Consider the following 21,216-nt stretch of genomic DNA (forward strand, 5'->3'; position numbering starts at 1 on the left):
TTCACATTTAATGCCCTGGGCTTTATTGTCTTATTTTAGTGAGAGATCTGTCACATTTTTTTTTTTTTTTTTTTTTTTTTAGTCTTTTCAGCCTCCAGGTGGGACAAGTAAACCTCAAGGATATATCCTGCCATTGGACTGGGCATTCAGATTCTGACAAAGACAAAAGCACTACTATGTAATGCTGCCTTTGTGCCTAACTCTTCACAGAAGAGAGTACATTAAATTCCCCAAAGGAAGGCACCCAATACTTGTGGTTTTTGGCCTTGCAGCCGTCTGGAGATTCATTTTTCAAAGAAAAAAAAAAAAAAAATAAGAAAAAAAAAAGGAACTTAAAGAAAATGAGGAAGAGACCTCTTCTTCTCACAACCCCTCCTTCCCCTCGTTAGCATCTTTTGTATTTAAAAACTGGAATGATGAAACACGTACAGCGATCACTGCCCATTCACCTCCCTTATCACCTATGCATGAACAAGTAACAAATTAACAAAAGAATGAAGTCTTTCAATAAACGAAGAGCTTACAATCAAGTTTACCACAAGAAAAAAAAAATAAAAATAAAAACAAATACAAAAATAACTGAATTCTCGTTTTAGAAAAATGTTTGTTGGATAAAACAAATAGAAAGGGGACTGCGACCCCTTTAAAAACTAAATACAAAAGCAGCATTGATAGTTATCAAAACCATGACAAAAAACATCACGAAAAATAGTGCTTGGATCAGAAGCAGCTGACGCTTCTGGGAAGAGACTTCATCCCTGTTTTGTTACTTGTGTTTGGGACAATGTTAACGGAAGCTCCCTGGAAGAGAGGAGCGCCTCTCTACGAGGGATCCAGTCACCTGCCAACACACCACCGCCTCTCCATCCTCCTCCCGGCCTCCTGGTCTGTATGTATGTCACCACTGATTATTCACATGATCCACAGAGAGAAGCACAGGGACCCAAAATAAACATGGGGGGAGGGAACCTGCTTTTTGTGTTCACAATATACAAAAATACCCAGGAGTCCGTAGCTACCTAACATTTACTACAGCACAGGAACCAACGAAGGTACAGTGTACAAATAAAAAAAAAAAAAAAATTTAAAAAAAAAAGGAACAAACCAAACCAAAAACAAAACAGGAAAAAAAAAAACTGTAAACACAGCACAATAAATAGATAAAAACAGCAGGCTCCGCACCATGCACATGATGTGATAAAACTCTTCTCTATACAACTCCCACTTCTTTCCCGCTCGCCACAAGTTACTTGGCTTTCTTTTTTTTCCTTTAACTTTGACTCCCAAGTGCAAAACATCACAAATGGACAGTTCTGTATTCAAGTAATATATACAAGGGGGATATTACAAATATGCAGTTACTGTACAGATACTAATTTTGCCATATTCATAATTTACACGTGTCAATATTTTTATTTTTAACAGTAACAAAAAGCGAAAAGGAAAAACGGCTTAAAAAGGATGAGAGATGAGAATAGTGAGCGAGCGGCTGCGGCCGCTCGTCGTTCTGCCGCTCCGAGTCCCGCTGTCCCTTTTGCATTCCCGATGCTACGATGCACAGCACCTAAAGAGTGGACTCTTCACTGCACCGCTACTACGTCACCTCCATGGCCACTGTGTTGTCTGCTATACTGTTCAGTGCAGGCTTGTCTTCGTCGTGGTTTTCCCTGAGGAGGAGAGATTTGACACGGTTTAACTTTTTATCCTCCTCTGTTTAGACTGCAGTTTTTAAACTGCCCCGGATCTCGGATGCTTCGGCTCCGGTCTCGGGCTGTTCTTGCGGCGATCTCGGCTTGCGTCGTCCCTGGCAGACGCTGAGCTGGCGGCGTTGCGATCGCGTGCGCCAGGACCAGCTGACTACTTAAACCAGGGATTGCGTGTGTTCATGCGAAGAGCTTTACTGCAGATTATGCAGAATAAACAAGAATCTGATACAGCTACAGCGATGACAAACTAACAATAAACTTCTCTCGTCGTGCTAGCGTGTGTTATTATTTACAGTCGTTGCTTTTTCTTTTTTAATGTACGTTTACTTTTTGAGACATTGTTTCAGATGAAAGGAACCAAAGTCTTTCGCTCTGGTTCTGGACTCATTAGAGCCTGTAGCTCAGTGTGAAGTCAATCAAAAGAATCTGTCGTTTTTCTTTGAGATCAAATAGCCGACAGAGAAAAGGTGCTATTGCTCAACTCTATCCTAACTATGAACTGTGTAAAGCTACAGACGGTTAGCTTAGCGTAGCATTTTGGGATAGAACTCGTTTGCTGATGTGTTAGATGAGTGGACTGATAGCGCTGTGGTGCCGTTCTGTTAAATATTAGGCTACGGCTGAAAGCCTGTTTGCTTAGCTTATGCTGACTAAGCTTAAACCTGACAGGAAAAAAAATCTTAGGATGTGAGAGACCAGTTATTTCACTCATGGGTGACGTCCCGGTTGTCCCTGCACTCAATCACGAAATATTCAACCAAACCATCATTGTGTAAACTTAAAACTCAAAGATTAAATAAACAATGAGATATTATACACTATTATACACAGATTATGTCCTCACCTGGAGCTCATGTCCATGGACGACGCTCCAGAGACTTTGGGCATCTGCAGGTTGGTGGTGGTGGACAGCTTTAAGGCAGAGGGTGGCACATTGCCGAGGGTCCGGGGGATGTGGCGTCCAGGCAGGCTGGCGGCCGACGGCACGCTCAGGCAGATGTTGTTCCCGATGAGGACCTGAGTGGTGGCGGGGGTGGCACCGGCGGCGCTGCACCCCAGGAGCCCCAGCGCCGTCGCCGCCGCGTGAGCGCCGGGGGTGGAGTTGAGGGAGGCGGGGACGGCGCTGGCGGGCAGCGGGGTGGCCGAGTTGGAGGAGGGCTGGAGGAAAGTCGGGGCGGTGGTAGTGTGTGACGCCGCGGTGCTGGAGAGGTGCAGACCTTTGAAGACACCTGGTGGGCGGAAATGAATGCGAATGAAAAAAAAAAAAAAAAAAAAAAAGCTGAATGCAGCAGGACGGCTACGGAGAACTGGACGTTTTCCAAAAACATTTTGTTTTCGGCGTTATTCATACAGCAGGGGTGACTTTAGTGCGCGGCGAAAAAAAAAATCTAAATAAATTTCAGATAACAGATGCACCTGCTCAGTCTAATGCAATCCAATACAACAGTGCTGCAATAAATCCCATCTTTGAAGCCGGTTGCGTTTGTTGACACTGTCAGAGACGTGTTGATGCAACACTATGGTAATTGTGAGGTTTTGGTTGTTTGTGTAAGGCAGTCAGTGTTTTCTCTAACCTTCATTTACATGTGAGAAGGGAGAGGGCTGCTGTAGGTTTGTATTTGTGAATATGAACTCCTAAATATATGCTTTTCTTACCTAGAAGTTGATTTAAGGTTATTGCTCTAACAGGTTAATGACTTCCTTGCCTTGTTTTTGCATATTTGCGGCACCACAAACTACATCAGGGTACAAAAGTAAATTATACAGTTGAATCAATGCCTTTGTTGAGTGTGTAATGACGGATGTAATCAGGCTGTCTTATTGTGTGGCTGTGATTGACACAAATAAAAGAGGGGAAACGGTGAAACCCACCTGCCCCTGCCAGGACCCCGTTGACTCCACTCGCCAGCACAAGCTCATCTTTGGACTTGGGAAAAGTCAACAGCTGATCCGTGGTGACGAGAGCTGAAGCAGCGAACTGGGCGCTGGCCTGATCCAACGTCTTGGACACGAGCGCCTGCACAGAAAGCGACACGCAGATTAGAAACGGCGCGGGCCCTGCGCCAAAGACTTGACCGCTCTGTTAAAATGCCCCGAAACGGCTGAGCTCAGCACCCGCGCTGCCAGACAGGAACCGAGCCAGAGGCGTTAATGCCGCTCATGGGAATGAGGATGTGTTCCGTCTCCTATGGATGGGTGAACTGACCTTCAAAATTGAAAATGACTTCCATATTGTGAGAGCTTTGGCTCGTTTAGGTTTTTTGTTTTTGTTTTTTTTTTTGCCATTTACGTTTGTTCGGTCCCGACAGCATTAAGAAGCGCTACGAAATGGCAGAAAATTACACAAATTGAACAAATGGATTCCATCCAGGAAGGGATGTGACACCTGTGGGATGAAACCTCCCTCCTCCTCTAATAATATACATCCATAACGCTCACCGACTTCACTACAAGAGCGCAGACGCAATCCCATCGCCCCTGAGGTGAGTACACGTGTACTGTGAAGGCGTGTCTGTCACACTGACCTGTGCGTTGGTGGACGGTACGGGGTTGCTGGCTTGTTGCTGCTGTTGGCTCTGCTCCAGCTGCTGTTTCTGCATGAGGGCCAGCTGCTCCTGGTGCTGCTGGTACTGCTCAGCCGTGAACACTGATCACAGGACGAGACACGCGAGTCAAAAGCGGGATTCGGGATCGTTACCAACGCGACCGAATTTCGACCTGACGGCTTTTAGCTTCGGCGTCTGACGCGGCCTGCACGGACGTAACTACACGTGGAAATGTGATTTCACATTTGGGAGAATCTGGTATTGAACTAGAGCAACCGTCAGTTCATTCTGGAGTCAGGGAAACACGTTATTTTGAAGCTAAAAGCATTTTTAAACCCATGAGAGGAAACTTCCGACGCCTTTAAAACTTTGCAGTTGCACATGCCTGTACAGCATTAACGATAAAAAAGTTTTCAGACAACTAAAGCGCTGAGGCAAGCTAAAGGTTCGGCGGGTGTGGGTGTGTTGACTGAAGCTTAAGAAGAATGAATAATGCCCTGGAAGGCGCAGACTGACGGCTGAGCGTGAACTCACAGTGACTTATGCTCCCGACTCCTGCGTGACTGCACATCCGTAGCTCATGCCCCCGTAACGGTACGAGGGCCCCGGCCCGTGAGCCGGCCTCCCCGCTGCGCCAGCTTGCACACTTGACTCGTCAGCACAATGCGCTGCTGATTAAACCCAACAAGTCACATTGTACAAAATAAAAGCGCGCAACGGGACGTTTTTACATATTTAAAATGCTTCTATTGTGCAGGTTATTACACACTGTCTAGTGGAAAATCAGTTTTCAAAGAACGAATTTACATGCGGCTACTCGTGATAAAGTCTGGTTGAAATGAAAAGGGTCCTAGTGGAGACGGGCAGCGGCAGACTGACGGCGTTACAGGTCTTTTTTTAAAGCAGGGATTCAAATCGCTACAGTAGACACGTTTCTGATCGATGTTGTTGTTCTAGGGGCTGAGTCTGAAGACTGACAAACTAATGACAAACAAGGATCAGGCTACAGAAACCTTTCAAAAGAAAAGCGCAATAAAGAAATCAATGCAGTTACAATAAAAGTTCTGTCACAACACTGACGGGAAATAAAGAAATGCTGAATTCAAAGGAGGTTATGTGTGTCATAATTGGCCCTGTAGAAACTCAACGATTCAATACCCAATCGTGTCTCCATGCTGTGAGCATAATCTTCAAATTATATATATTTTCACTTCAATTATTTAAAGAGCCCTCGAGGTGGCAAGTTTTCTAGTTTCCCAAAGTTAAGGCATCAAGTTAACAAACTATGGCAGCATCCTCACTACATAACTTCTCCAAACACCTTAACAGAAAACACTCAAAACGCCTACAGGTCGATGTATAAGTGAAGGATTGTCCAAAGTAATTTAAACCCAATTGCTCACAATTCAAACACCTGAGCGGTGACTATTTAGGAATTGTAGTTTGGCATCTTAAGCCCAGACTCACTCAGGCACATACGAAACCATTTGCAACGTTCTCCCCCAAGCCAGGGACGGGGCATGAAAGCAGATGGTTCATGTGATTTAGCAGCAGCATGGGAGGCCAGACCGGGGCAGAGCAATCTGACTTTGAGGTGCCTCATCGAAAAGTGTTAAACGAGAGCAGCGGTAAACAGCGTTGAGATGGTTTTCGAGTCAAACGTTTGCCCCTCACCACTGACTATTCAGAGAATAAAATCTGTAAAACCACAGCTAACAGTATTTTATGCGTGGAGATATTTTTAAATGATGCTGCAGAAATGAAGTGAAGTTTGGTTAATCTCTCATAGTGAACGCCAAATTATGCGTAAACCAAAATAATAAAAAAAAATTCTAGTAACTAAAAAATCCACGAAAAAAATCTATAATTAATAAAACAAATAAACCAAAGATACATTTCAGAGAAAGTAAGATTCCCTAAAGACCTCACTTCATAAAAGTCTCCAGGCTGCAAGAAGATGGATGTGACATCAAACTGATGCAAACTTAATGTGATTTCTTTTACTATTATTCTTATAGCAGACGGCACAAGTCTACGTATCTTTTCGACATTTGATTAAATGACGTCCTTGTGATGCCCAAAAAAAAAGATGGAAAAGGAAACACTAAGCAGCCAACAGAGGAAACGACTGACTCACCATGGACAGGAGTGGTGGCCGACCCCATGCGGTTCTGGGCGCTGGCTCCTCCAGACAGGGTCCGTGTTAGTCCTGACACCGTGCGACTAAAATCTCCAAAACCCCTACGAGACATGTCTCCCCCACCCGAAGGGTGATGGGATAGCGTCCGTGGTCGGAAGTGCCTCCAGCGGCTAGCTTTAATGTTCAAAAGAATCTGGCTGAGGTCCATAGGCGTCGACGACGACAGGGGCGAAGACGAGGGGAGGCGGGTGGAGCGGGTCGGGTCCGAGGTATTGGTTTCTGAGGTACTGGCGTTGGAATTGCGGAGCGGAGAGCTTGAAAGTGGTGAGGCGAGTGGTTCGGGCTCCGGGTCGGAGTCCAGGCAGATGCCGTCTAGATCTGTGTGCGCTCTGTCCAACAAGACCCTAAAACAAAAGCAAAAACCATAACAAATCAATCAACTATTTAAAAACCGCGAGTCGCTTGAGGTCCGTCGACGTGAAAAAAAAAAAAACGCAGTGGCCGTTAGCGGGTCATTAAAATATCTTTTAGTCACGACTGGAACGCTGCGGTTTAGCGCGGCCATTGCTTGCGCGCGCCCTCCGCGTAATTACCATGTCCAGCGGAGCGGCACCAAATATAGCCGGGCATTGCACAGAAAACACAGAGTTCTGCTATGACGGCTCGACGGGACACTTATGTAACAAAACGAGTTTACCGTCACAATATGGCCTCGTGAATCCACCTCATTTAAACCCAGAAACCAGAGACAGCAGCTTTGCTTTTTTAAATAGTTTACAGTCCACATAAGCAACCGTACATGTTAAAATATAGTAAATTGTGTTGTGGGAGTTAATAACACTCCTCATGTCTGGGCTACATTTAAAAGTATTGCCACCATAAGACTCTCTCATTCAGAAACTGGGCAATCCTTCCCCGTGCGCCTCCCTCGGGGCGGCCGATAAGGCCGGCGCAGACAGAAACAGAAACGTTGCTTATCTCGTGTGCGGCCCGTGAAACGGATACTGCGTGACCCAGTTGGTCTCCTTCACAACACCTGGCACTGACGAAGCCACCGGCTTACTCCTCCAGCCAGCGAGCCTTATTCAATCGTCTGCGTAATTACTGAAGAGATATCAGACGAAGCTGCCGGGCAACACTGACGCCGGGGCCTGACTGGAAGCTACGATTTCTGATTCGTCTGCGAGGCCTCGGTGCCAGGTGAATCCCAAAACGGGATTGTCGTGTTCTTCGTTTTACCAGCCGGCTCGATATTTATAATAGGAAGCGTCTGCCAAACGGTGGCTGGTAACCTGCCAAGGAGCTGGTATGGTAAACAACCTCGGCAGATACGGCCAACACTTGGCTGAATTTCTCCTGCTCAGTATTGGCGCTGGCAGCATTCCTAAACACAAATTCACATTTCTACATTTCCTCTGAGTTTGTACATTTTTGGTATTATGAGCATGATAAATGCAAACAGCACCCGGGCAATAAGTTGGTCACGCGTGTCAGAAATGACGAACGAAAACATTATGATCGAGAGCTGGAGACGATCGCGTCGGAGCGCGGATACGAACCCAAGCGTCACGTGACGGAGCTCGGCAAGCGTGACCGAAAAAAAACAGCTCACCTTCCCCCTCTGCCCACGCGACGCCGCGCCAATCCTATGCAGCGTCGTGGCACGTTCAGCGAGGTCAGACAGTATCGGAAACGAGGGTCGCCGAGCCCTCCCTCTGACGGGCTCACCCAGGGCCAGCTGCCACTCTGGTCTGGACGAGACTGACGGGCGGGAGACAGATCAAGAGAAAACAGGAGGGAGACAAACAGCAGATATTAAAAACTCGGAGCCAATAAATAAACTGGGGAAGATTACGGCGGGTTTATTGTTGCATTGTTCTGTCCGGCAGAGTGTGGAAGACTAACAGACAGGGCAGCCAGACCGGCCAGTCTGCTGTTGGCGCTATAAATAGAAGCCTGGGAGTCACAGGAGGGCACTCACAGCGTAGTACTGACAGCCGGCCTTTCTCCTGAACGCATAGCAGCCATCTGGGTCATTCTCCTCTTCCGCCTCCGAGGAACCTGAATAGATCTGTACAGCATAATAAAAAATAATAAAAAAATTTAATTAGCGGCTTGATTTGAACTCATGCGACCGGGTTTATAACTGAGCACAGCGTGATTTTAATACATTTAATAATGTGTATTCATGTGATGACGTTGTGAAAAAGCGACACTGAATCGTCTGAAAACAAACGTCGTCACCTGTGAGAACGGTTCGTCGTCCGAGCTGGGGAAATCGTACTGGTTGAGGTCCTTGGGATTGAACACGGACGGCCCTGAATGCTGCGGCGCTGACGGTGGAGGGATTTTGGGCTTCTTCTCGTATTTCCTTTTGGTTCGCACTGCTTCCGTCTTCTCAGGCTTTAAAGGAACGACAACATGTTTGTGCGACTGTCTGTGTAATCAAAAAGATATTTTCGAATGCGAAACAATAGCGCCGGTGCTAATTGAATGTTGGAGAGTCTGTTCGCAGGCGGCAGAAGTGTGCGCGGCGACAACAGTGAGCGTAAGAGGCATTGATATGCAGATGGAAGCACGTGCCAGATGCCACTGCCTGGCCAGATGGCTGCCCCCCACATCCCCCCCCACCCCCCCCCACCCCCTTCCTCATTCCACCCCACGCCACCTTTCAACTGCAACTTCCCCAGTGGGACGACCCCTCCCTGTCTGAACAGACTCCAACTCTACAAGGATTAGTCAGATTCTATTGAGTCCTTACACTCGGGGGACAAAGCAAACAGAGCGGCAGAGGCTCTACAGTGAAGAACTGCTGCGTCAAATCAATGGAAGGAACGAGGGTTAGAGCGACGAGGGAGGAGGAGGAGGAGGAGGAGGAGGGGCACGGTTAAACCGAAAACGAGCGCCTGTAAACAAAAGGGAAAAAGTCAACCAGCTGGTAGGAGGGGGAAAGAAAGAGGAAAAAGGAGGAAATAGATGTCTCCCCGCAGGGCAGGAGGAGATTTGTTGGACACTGGAGCTAATGAAGTTATAATGAGAAGAGGTGGCGTGGAGTTCACGACAGCGCGGCGTAATGAAGTGCGACGGTGCTGAGGCACACAAAGCTGGGTTTGAAGGAGTCTGCGCATATAACTGGAGGTTCATCATAAAACATCTACCTTTAATATTTACTGCCTGATGGACATTTAAGTATTCGGAATATTCATCAATATAAAAGTGAAGTCACACTGTTTGTGCTTCTTTTCCAATCAAAAGCCAGTGATGGGCTAAAGCGATGCACCTTTTCAAAAATGCCAAGGTTGGATTTGAGTCCGTGCACAATGGGAGACTCGGAACTCTGCATTCAACGGCCGTCATTTATGTTTGAATTGACTCAAGCGAAGGACAAATACAGAATCAATAACATTTGCCATTTCTGTAGACTCTGTTCCAACACCCACACATTTATTCTGGGCTGAAAGGAGAGGAATCATTTCTCGTACTGTCCGTGCTGCTGTCAGGGAGGGGGGGCGAGTGTACTTACTTTCTTGTAGTCCTTCATGTCCAAGTGGTCCTGGTGTCTGTACTGGTTACTGCTGGACAGGGGAATGATGGGGATGGTGTAGACAGGTTTCACTAGAGCTCGCTGCGCCAGTGCTTCAGCCATCACCTCGCTGCCAAAGTCTGGCATCGTGTTCCTGAAGGACGGAGGCAGAGGAACAAAGTTTAGAACAAAAGGGATTTTAGCAATTTTGCTAAAGCTCAACTACCAACATGGCGCCGTCGCCAACGACAACTGGGAACTGGACTCCGGTGCAGCGAAGACTCCACTAAAAGGCTGCGCGCGCACCGAACAGTACACCTGGGCCGCTCCGCGGCGACGTTAATATCATGAAGTGGTCCAGGGAAGCTATTTACTGGGAACAGAGCGGTCCAGTCTGGAGTGAGCGCTGGCTGTGATGCGCAGGCAGAAACCAGGCTGGGATAACAAGAGGAAATTGAAATGTCACTACAAATCAAAACCACTTCAAGGAGAAGGGTCCAATTTAGGCTCACACTGACAGCTACTTTCAGAGGAAATTCATTCCAGGCGGACGTCACGTTTAGATGGATCGCAAAGGCTCCGCCGGGACAAAAGAAAAAGAACAATTCAGAGCGGAGCTCGGAGAAAATCTCTGTATACAAACTTATATTGTATATAACAAACATATTGTCTTCTATAGTGCACTTCACACTGGGGAAAAATGAAGCCAATGAACCAATATCCTGAACTCGGAATTAATAATGCATGAAAAACAGTGTATACAACCGTGCCCCCAATTAACAGAAGCTGTGAACCCTGAAGAAAATATGAGGTTGACTTTGATACAAAGTCATGCAGACAAGTGTTTCCACGCTTTGGATTTCAACGCGATGGGCAGACGCACACGTTCTCCGCTCATTAAGGGTCAGTGATGCAAAATCAGAACAAACAAAAAATAAAATCACGACGTTGGCCCAGTGTGACTGGTTCATAAACATCACATGGGATCAGGTGATATATAAAGCTTTGACGCATTCCCTAACGACCACAAACAAACACTTCCTACCTCTTTTCTACTATTTCCAGTGTGAGGTGCAGCAGTTCCCTCTTGCTCTTTTCCCTCCTTTTGATCATCTCCAAGATGGTGACAGCTCGGCTCAGGTCCCTGCGCAGCTTCAGCATCTTCTCATATGACGCCTCGTCATTCTTTCGGTTCTGAAAGTGGAACGGGGACGATTCGGTGAACTGTTTTCTTTTGTACTGAAACTTTTTTCTGAGACTCTTTTGTCACACAGTATTACAGGGACTTGGAATTACTTTAAGGGTTCCTCAAAAGACCTCCTTTTGTGGAACCCATTTTCAGTCTATTTGCCTTCATCTCCCTCGTTTTCTCACCTTCCTGGTCTGCATCTTCTCGGTCCGTCGGCGGAAGGCCACGTAGGGGTCGCTGGTGCTCGAGCCGTCCCTCTTCTCCTGCTTGACGGTGGGGATGAGCCAGCCGATCTTGCAGGTTTTCCTTTTGCGGCTCCAGTAGTCAAACACCTCCTTGATCAGCTCGTCGTCCTCCTTCAGCAGCAGCTTGGCCTCCTGGAGGCTGACGAGCTGCGGAGCAACACAGGCTTAGTGCGCAGAACTCTGACATAACAGTTCGTAAATTAATAATATAAACACGCAGAAACGAGATGTTTCAACCAAACATTTTAAAGACACAAAGGCACGATGAAAACTAAATCTGACTCTGTGCGCTTTGTTAAATCAAATACCTGCTGTCCGCTGCCTTTCTCCAGTCGGTCTATCATCTCTTCAAACTGCAGGGCCGTGATTTCCATTTTCTTCTTCAGCTTATTCACAAACGTGTCATCCTCCGAATCTAGGTCGTAGTCTGGCAGCTCTGCATCCAAACTGAAAGCTGTGAGATAAAGGAGTGTGAGAGCAGGAGGCATTAACGGCGCCGGATCCATACGAAATAACGGCTTTACTTTTAGAAGGCTAACTCAAAATTTTGGATAACATCTCCTCAGACTAACATAAAAAAAAGTGGGTTGTTGGGAGAGGTTGTTGAATTTAATGCGATGTCTTTCATTTGTATTGCCCAACAGCTCATTACAAACAAAGTCAATAAAAACGGGCCATGTGGTCTGGATTGCAGAAGCCTTCATCACCAGGAAACAGCTGCCAAAGTTTGCACAAATAAACATGACAAAACACTCCGCTCCAGTTTATTTATACGCCTTTACTGGATCTATAAAGTAGTGCTTGAGGATAAACACACTAGTATCAAAGCTGTTATCTCAACCAATCCCTTGTTCATTATTATAGCCTGTGGCTTTATGTTTTCGAACCAAACCAGTCTGACCAGAATTTCCAGAAACGGCCTGGAGAGCCTCCAGAGAGCAGTAAAAGTAAGAATCTGTCAGTTACGGTTATCCGTCGGTTAAAAAAAATATATCCACAGCACAGTCAGTATCAGGGAACCACCGTAATTAACACATGAACCTGTCACAAGTTAAGGCATTTAAAAATTATGCGATATTCAGTCCCGCTGCTCCATTTTTAAGCGATTAAATAACTAAAAAAGATCTAAAAAAGAGCCGTCACGTTATAGTGAAAAATCTGAGCGGTCGTTTAACTTCACATTTTGCATATTTAAACACAGCGTTGTGATGGCTGCAACACAAACCTAACAAATGGAATCTGGTCTGATAATTTTGGTGACAAATTCAGTTCCTTCTTTCTTTCTTTCTTTCTAAAGATGGAGAATATCATATACAAACACTGACCAGGCATAACATTATAACAACGGCATAGATATGATTGTTTACTTGCACTTATACCTTTCAACTGATTCCAAACTCATTTTTACGTAACTGTTTGTATTGTAACTATGTATGCCTCTTGTAAAGCACACTGAGTCTGCTTGTGCATGAAATGCGCTTTATAAATAAAACTGAATTGAACTGAATTAATAGAATATAGCCTTGTGCCTAACAGGACTGTTAGTTGGGGGCCTTGGGTTGAGGATCCTCCCACAGATACTTGATCAGTTTGGGGTCTAGTGAATCAACACCTTGTATTGTTCTTCATGTTTACTGTATTATTCCTAAAGCATGTCTAAGTAACATCCAGATCAATGCCACGTCCGAAGGTTTCCACAAAATGTCACAAAACAGTGTATGTTCTCCACTTCTCCTGTTAGCGGTCATAATGTTATGCCTGATCGATGTATACTGTCATCGTAGCATCTTAGCAAGTCCTTTAAGTGTTTTAATTAGACAGTTTCTCCTGTAAACCTCCAACTGAAAGGCAGCAAATCTCTCAATCGGCAGGATAAACCCTGTAAAAGCCGCGTGGCGCGTCTAACGACGACAACATCGCCACGTGCTCACAGACCACTAACGCGGCTAAGAAGATAATCCGGTTGCGAGCGGCCCCCCCCCCGTTACTCACGCTGTATGTGAATAAGCTGCTTTGGCATTTTGAACTCCCCGGGGTAGAGGGACTCGTAGTGCGTGATGTTGCACTCTGCCTCGGGCACGGGGATGACCATGTTGTCCCGCTTCTCTCCGTACACCTGCTGCGCCGAGATGGCCCGCTGGAGATGGTGCTCCTGGAAGACAGGGGGAAAACAGCTGTTCAAGCTACGCTGTAACGTGAGGGAGCAGAAAGACTTTTTTTTTTTTTTTTTCGATACAGACATTTACACACGAGACATGCAACGAGTATCGGGATGCTGTAACATGAACAGACAAATGCAGTAAAAGATGTGCAAGACTGGTTTAGCTGGTGAAAACAGATTCCTGTTAGACATATATATATATTTTTTTCACAGAAGACTATTAGCTGCAACCCATCCAGATAAGCCAGCCATTAAAACATGATGATGATTCATGTAATTTGCAGCGCATGGCCATTTTACACGAGGCAGAATACGGTGGCAGGAAAATGTCACCTCATGTTAGTTGATCGCAATCTGCTAGTGTCGCACTGGCTACACGAGGAAGCTTCTGCAAAATGCCACGTGATGTAAAAACATGGTGTTAAACAAACTACAAACACAACAACGATGTATCTCAGACAAATGACTCACGGTCGGAGGAGTGTAAGGGATGTCACGGAGCTTACAAAAGCACAATCAATCCGACCGTTCCTTGAAACACTTGCTCTCTGGCCACCGTGTCATTATAAGCCATGTGCATGAAAACCCCACTATCATTCAAAACAGTGAGTCACTTTTTTATTTGCGGCAACGCTCCGAAACAACGCGACTCATAAAGAAAAGTTCAGAGAGCGGCTGCAGAATATTCTGAGGCACGGGAACACGTGTGCAACACCTGCAACTTTCAGGTTCGGCAAATATGTTAAGGGCAAACTTGGCAACGCAAAGCGGGGCCTCGGGCATGAGTCAGACAGTTTGACTCCTGAATTCAGAAAGCACAGGATGTTTATACAGCACATAATCTGAGAGACTCTTTATCTGCTGGCATAACGTCGGCATCAGAAACTCTGCAGCTTATTACTTATGTATGCTCACTTTGTATTACAGTTTTTCCCTCGGTGGTTGATGCAACAGATGGCCAATCGAGTCCAAACGATTTGAGGCCAAACTTGCTCTGACAAGTCTTTTAACAGAGCTCCTACTCACTTTACTTCTCTCGCAAAACTCCCGTTTCTTGGCCGGATATTTAAATGCGGGTCAGTGTTCGGTGACGGCAAATATAACCATTAGCAGATCCGCATTTTTGCTCAGCCAATTTGCCATCGCCTGGAAACGATTCAAGAGTATATCGCGTAGGAAGTGATTAGGGCCCTTAAGTACGGTCCGAAGCCATGAGGGGCTCGGCGTGGAGTAACAGGAGAACCGTATCGGAGCGGTGCGCTAGCATGAAAGGACACGGCGTGCGCAAAGCTGAACCATCTGCCCCCGGTTAAGCTCATCAAGCCGCGCGTAGTGCGCTTTCTCTTCAACCAGTGCGCAAAGAAAGCAGCTCGTTGTGTGTTCGCCACAGACAAATCAGGCAACATCCATAAGCTATTTCTGGAAAAACTTAATCCGCCAAGTTACTCCCAATAAGACTTAACGTGGCATTCGTACTCACGCAAATGTCAACTCACAGGTTTGGGACAGAAACAAAGTGCTGCATTTGGCGAGGTTCAGACTGCCCAGTCACACTTGTCAAAAGTTTTGTGCAGCCATGTTCGCTGACCACAAACACACAATTTCCTGCAGTCAGGCAACTTCTATGAGTCATCGTACACTTAACGACGCCTTATTTAGCGAACCTGTTGGTCTAAAGCAGCAGGCTGTGGTTCTCGAGCCCAAGATCCAAGTGACAAAAGACTTCAAGGGAAAAGGAAGTAACAACTTTAAAGAATAGACTTCACCCATGTCTTATTTGCATTGCACGTTCTGATTTTTGACTAGATTTTCAGCTGTAAAATACTCTCTTTCGAAGCATCTATGCGCCATTTCCCCGTGGACGTTACCTGGCACGGCTATAAAGCCAGCAGATACAGGACTCTGTCTGCAGCCACAAGGGCAGACCTCTTCATCAAGCAGCTGTCGGCAGACATGACACGACCTTACGTAAACTCTACGCACCGATGCTTACCAGACACAGCGAAGGATCTGTCCTCGCGTGTAAACACATCCACAAAAACTGCTCCCTGTGAACCCCGGGCTTTGAGAGTTAAGGAACCTGCGCGAGGAGCGAACGCACTGAGCCAATTAAACCTCAGCCCGGCCCAGACCTGCCTTCGCAGGCTTCTGCGGAGGATATCGCGGCGGCGGTTTGAAGAAGGCTGCCCTGAGCCTCCTCTGACCTAAAGATATCCTGATCTTTCACAGCTGCGATCCTCAAAAACCTTGGTTCAAAGCCAGGGATTTCCTCTGTTGAGGAATTGGATGAGTGGGCATAAAGCGCTTTTGTGAATGGATTGAAACAAGTGAACTAGGATATTGTAGGTCGCTATGCAACCGCGTTTTTTTTTTTTTTTTTTTTAAACCAAACTATTAAGTTGACAGGACAAAATATGCTGGATCCAGACTTTACGGATCATTTTCATCACCTTTCTTTCTTTAAAAGAAAAAAAAAAGAATATATTAATGGAAATATTAATGCACAGCGTTAATAGAGTAGGCACAGATGCTAAAAAGTACATGGCGACAGAACGGTGCTTAACAGCTCATGCTCCAGACAACGCGAAACTAATATCGAGCTTCCTCCGATCCCCCCGTTCCTTCAACACAAAATGTTCTGGGACTGTGGAGACGTCACGGCGGCAGCGACGCTGCGTCGTGTCACGGCCGCAGATGCAGATAGAGCGGAGAGACAAATGAAAATCTATTTTTCACAGCACCACACGTTCCTTCCATTAAATGTTCCCAAGAAAAATAGATGACTCCAATAAAAGTTGCCATGGCAACGAAAGTATGGCCTCCAGCAGGTGTTTTTTTTTTTTTTTTTCCAGCTGAAGCCGACCAGAGGAAGGAAAGAAGTCTGAGGACAACGTGAATCACGGCAGTAACACAGCCAGTTGAAAATCCTCAAAGTGCGGCAATATGAGAATTAAACGCACAGAAGCGCATAAGTCGTGTATAAGTTTTGTGTATAAGTGCTCATCAATAAACCTTATAGGCCCAAGATGTGTTTAGTGTATAAGGAACACTTCAAATCTCAAAAATCTTTCAACCTACTCAATTATGAATAGTAATATATCACAGAGTCAATTTACATAATCAAAACAGTTATGTTCAACACTCTTCCTGCACTACACAATGACTCTATGGTTGAAACAATAATGGTTGAAACAATAATGCTCCAAATTTAAGTATAGCGCCGACATAAAAACACCACAGATGACGATCCACAACCGAGAACCGTATGCTATAGTTTCATACTATGCAACACGTGGTGAATTGTTTCCTGTTCCTTCACAGCGACTGATGGTGCACAAATTGCGCCGTTAGAGGCCAATTATTTCTGTCAGCTCTGAACCTATGAATACTGATTAGGCACACATATAAAGGAAGCTACAAACTACAACACAGATAAACAGGCAAAAACAGCAGCTTGTAATGTATGTTCACGTCACCTACAATAACAAATCGGTCCCGCTTGCTAACTTAAATCAACATAACTCTGGAGCGTGTGGTCATTCAGTCGGCTCAGCAACACCCCATTGTTGCAGGACAGGATGTGGGTCAGGGAGCTAAGCCATGCACGGTCTTGTAGTAAAACTGTCCTCTTTATCTCTTCTGTCACATGGTTATGTAATGCCGCTGTGTGTATGTGTACAGTGGGTGGGGGAGGGCTATGAGGGAGGAAGGGAAGGGGGGGGGGGTGCAGGATTTCTGCTGACTTTGCTCCCTGTCTGTGCTTTTCTTGTGTTTGTGTCTGCTGAGGCATCTCGGCGGCATGCGAGAAGCCTGAGGGGAATTTAGCTGAGCAAACCTGCCAGGGTAGTAGAAAGAAAAAAAAAAATAAAAAAATCAGCTTGTGCAATATTTAACAACAGAATAATACAATTGGAAATAATAACCAGCTGTCGCCCAAAACAACACACTCAAGATGAATCTGTGACATCTACAAACAGTTGGGTTGTTGTCTGTAAATCAGAAAGATTAGTTTGAGAAGTCGACTCGACAACTGACTTGTGGTCCAGGTGTGAGGGTTATATTTGGGTACGTGTATTACTGTTGCAAAGCTTTACATGCACAATCTTTGAGGGCCCAATGCAAATGCGCGTCTTTGCATAGAATTTGAATGTGAGTACTACCAACCCACTATAAACAAGAGTAAAAATAGCTTTTAGTAGCAGGTAAGTTAAAATATATGTATTAACGTCATAAAAATGACTTTTATTGGAGCAACACAAATATGTAAAGAATATAAACATGCTGCAAACAAACTGATTTTACAGGAAAGGCTCTAACAATGTATTAGACAACCATAAATCATTGCTATCAGTTTACAAAGCAGCTTTCCCGCACAAAACACGCACTTAAAGAAGCAGGCGTTTAGCAATTAATCATCCCTAGCACCCAAACTAGATATGATGTGCTGACAACATGAATAAAAGCTTCGTCCGAGATAACATCAGCATGCTACCCACGGCACCAGTCCTGCAGGTGTGATTAAACTAGAACCGAGGCCGAGGCAAGGTTTTCATCCTCTGTATTCCACACACAGGCAAGACAGTGTAGCACACATGGCCGAGCTGGAGCTGTCAACACACAACACCTAAGCTGTCAAAACGGGGCCGAGGGCTCAGTGTCTCCCCCTGGCATTTGTTCTCTGAAGGTACACCACGTTCAAGGCCTATCCCCGCTCGCCTTCACCGAAGAGAAAAGTCAACAAAATGGTGGAACCGATACAAGTCACGTGACGTCTTTGTGCATTCGGCCACACTCTGACCGAAAACTAGCGGACACGACACGGCTTACGAATAAAATATCACAATCCCGCAACCTTATAACGACGCCCGCGGTGGAACGGGCCGGTTATATTCAGTATTCGTCGAGATCTGTCGTGTGCACGAAAGAGCAGAAATGGCGGCCATTTTGCACAAGCTTGCGCAGGCAACATAGCAGCGCCCCACGATGTGAAAACACCGCCAAAGTGATCCACCGCCAGTCGGGCGGCAAATAAAAAAAAACATACCGATTCCTCCTCCTTTTCCATCCCAGTTGGCATCTGCGGCACTGCCCGGTTGATTGAGGCATATTCGTGCAGGTCTGGCAAATCCTCGCAGCGGAAGACGGGCAGGGGCTTACTAGCATCCAGCGCCCGTGCCCGAAACGACAATTTACTCATTTTTATAATAAAAGATGCAGCATAAATCTATTCGATCTGCTAGGAATAACAGCAGGTCTGCCTCGAGTTCTCATGGATGAATCTGTGACGGTCTCAGAGTCAGGCGGTCGATTGAGGGCGGGCTTGGCTAGCAGCGCGAACAGAGCCGGGCAGGCCCGGGTCTCGGTCGCTCTCTGTCGGTCTCTTTCTCTCCTAGGCTCCGCTGTTCCTCCCCGGTTCAATACGCCATGGCCAACATGGCGGACATTACAAACTCATGCAGCTCACCGCTCGCTCCAAGCGGCCCAACCCCCTCGATCACACAAACAGCCATTCCCACGCAGTTTCGCACGCGTGCGCGCTCGCGAAACCCTTGGGGTAGGAGGGAAGGAGGAAGGGGAGGAGGGGGAGCCGACGGAGGGGGCCAGATGCTGGATGCTGATGAAGAGATGAGAACTTCCCAGGCTCCAAATGTTCCCATCCTGTTATAAGCCAGGCTGATGCTGACGCACAAATACGCATTTATTCTCCATGTAAAAAAAAATAAATAAATAAAAACACATAAACTAAAAGATTTACCGCCGACCTCAGCTTTTAAATACAGCTAAACCACGCAGACAGGCGACGTGAAAATATTTTTTAACCACGCTGGGACACATTTTAAACTTGTGTTAAAATTATTATGTGCGTCCAAAAACGTGTCGTGTTCTCCTAATTAGACTCAATTGTCTTGCAAATATCGCCACCCAGTGGCGCAAACAATAACACGCTACAACTGCATAAGGATTATCTGCTTCTGTTTGATGCTAATACATGAAACACATTAACAACCGCCATCTCCACCACTGCACTGTCACTATTACCGTATTTATTCTACACATAAATACAAAGATAGAAGCAGAAAGGGGTGGATGCAATAATAGTTACAGGTCACAACTGAACGATCGTGCAAGACATACCAATTTAGTAAAGCTGTAAACTTGGTTTATGATGATAAATAGGAATTTTAAATATGCTGAGTTTACTTGGAACTTTGATTTAGAAATCACATAACAATGATTAATCAAACATGGTTACTGTAATAAAAATAAATAAATTACAAATGCAAACTTCAGTGATTTTTTCTTTCTTTGGATACCTGGTTGTAAACAATGAAGATTATGCTAAATAAAACAGTGCTTATATGCCGACAACCTACAACACAACCAAGACACAGGAAACACTGTTTAATTTTTGCTCCCAGTGTGGCATCATCTTTATTGTTGATGATGGTCAGATGTTTAAATGTTGATGTAGCTCTTATGCTTCAAGGGAGTGTCCATCATGAGACGTCCTTCTGTCCAGTACTGATGCACAGCAATGTCTTTTTTTTGTTGTTGTTTTACATTTGGTCACCTGTTAGGTGAGACATCTCTTGCTTTTCTATGCTGACAACCTCAGTAACCTTTCATCACAGGACTGCAACCATTTGACAAAAAAAAATAAAAAATACAACTCACAACTTGTCAAACTGGAACAGTGATCACACCATAACTTAATGAAATATAGTAGTTAATAAAACCGTTTAGTACTAAGTACAGTACATGCATTAGCATTGGCATTGGGTTACAGGCATTCAGTTTTACACGTAAAAACACAACTAGCAGTTACTTTTATTATCACTTCAGTGCTAATTTCTTTGGATGGTATTGTCTAAGCACAGCAACTGAGAATCAATACGACTCTTTCTACTTAGGGGATGACAGCCAGCCCGATAATAGATGTTTGAAACTTCACTATGGCTGCAACAAATTATTTTTCAATTTATTCATCTGTCGAGAAATTTATTTAAATGAATGTGTCAACAATTTCCTGCTTAGTTGATCATAGTACTATAATATATCTGAACTTTTCCTAATAAATATTAGTAAAACATAATGATGTTGGGAACTAAAGTTCAGATGTAGTGAGTTTAACTATGTTAAGATGTTTTTACGTTATTTTGTCATTATAGAGCATATATTGAGTATGTTTTATTTTATACTGTAATTGGAAATGCATCTGTATTTTCCTGTAGAGGTTCACCATTTACAGTCACATTAACCTAACAGACATGTCTATGAGAGAGGAAACACAACAGACAGCAAGTTTGAAGCCAGAAACTCTATGCTGCAACCTTAGATAAAGTTCACCCACATAGAGCAGAACGTTCATTGAAATTAGGTTGTTTTGTTTTAGATACAGTAGGTCTGTACGTGCAGAAACAATCTGCCTATAATGTGTGAATGCACTGGACGACTACCAGCCTCTAACCACCAACCAACCAACCATCAGATTTAATTCAGTGACACAGTCCAAATATTCAGCGGCTCAGAGTAGTTTAAATTTTCAGGAAAACGAGGGGGAAACTCCACCGTTTCCCCAATGAACATAAACAGAGAAAGTTATGGGAGCAGAAGATTAAAACGAAGATCTGGATGTCAACTGATTTCTCTCTATTATGTGAGGTCAATGTTAATGTCTCTTTTTGAGAGATTTTATACAGGAAAAA

The 21,216-nt window shown here is 45.1% G+C and overlaps 1 protein-coding gene across 2 annotated transcripts in view; it reads right to left on the reverse strand.

Moving 5' to 3' along the window:
• LOC124995580 (enhancer of polycomb homolog 1-like) overlaps nucleotides 1-21,216 on the reverse strand; it is a 23,654-nt gene continuing 2,438 nt past the window's right edge. Inside the window, exons 1-14 of one of the 2 annotated variants that reach the window (XM_047568068.1) lie at nucleotides 18,555-19,046; nucleotides 13,342-13,501; nucleotides 11,658-11,803; nucleotides 11,290-11,496; nucleotides 10,961-11,109; nucleotides 9,916-10,069; nucleotides 8,637-8,795; nucleotides 8,374-8,463; nucleotides 8,005-8,153; nucleotides 6,390-6,796; nucleotides 4,232-4,353; nucleotides 3,579-3,723; nucleotides 2,551-2,935; nucleotides 1-1,667 (exon numbers count right to left, since the gene is read on the reverse strand). In XM_047568068.1, coding sequence (XP_047424024.1) covers nucleotides 1,595-1,667; nucleotides 2,551-2,935; nucleotides 3,579-3,723; nucleotides 4,232-4,353; nucleotides 6,390-6,796; nucleotides 8,005-8,153; nucleotides 8,374-8,463; nucleotides 8,637-8,795; nucleotides 9,916-10,069; nucleotides 10,961-11,109; nucleotides 11,290-11,496; nucleotides 11,658-11,803; nucleotides 13,342-13,501; nucleotides 18,555-18,707 — 2,499 coding nt within the window. In that variant the 5' untranslated portion in view covers nucleotides 18,708-19,046 and the 3' untranslated portion in view covers nucleotides 1-1,594. Of the gene's footprint in view, nucleotides 1,668-2,550; nucleotides 2,936-3,578; nucleotides 3,724-4,231; nucleotides 4,354-6,389; nucleotides 6,797-8,004; nucleotides 8,154-8,373; nucleotides 8,464-8,636; nucleotides 8,796-9,915; nucleotides 10,070-10,960; nucleotides 11,110-11,289; nucleotides 11,497-11,657; nucleotides 11,804-13,341; nucleotides 13,502-18,554; nucleotides 19,047-21,216 lie in introns of those variants that run through there. The other variant, XM_047568069.1, reaches the window with a different exon arrangement.

Source organism: Mugil cephalus, chromosome 18 (genome assembly GCF_022458985.1).
Source record: "Mugil cephalus isolate CIBA_MC_2020 chromosome 18, CIBA_Mcephalus_1.1, whole genome shotgun sequence".
Lineage (NCBI taxonomy): Eukaryota > Metazoa > Chordata > Actinopteri > Mugiliformes > Mugilidae > Mugil > Mugil cephalus.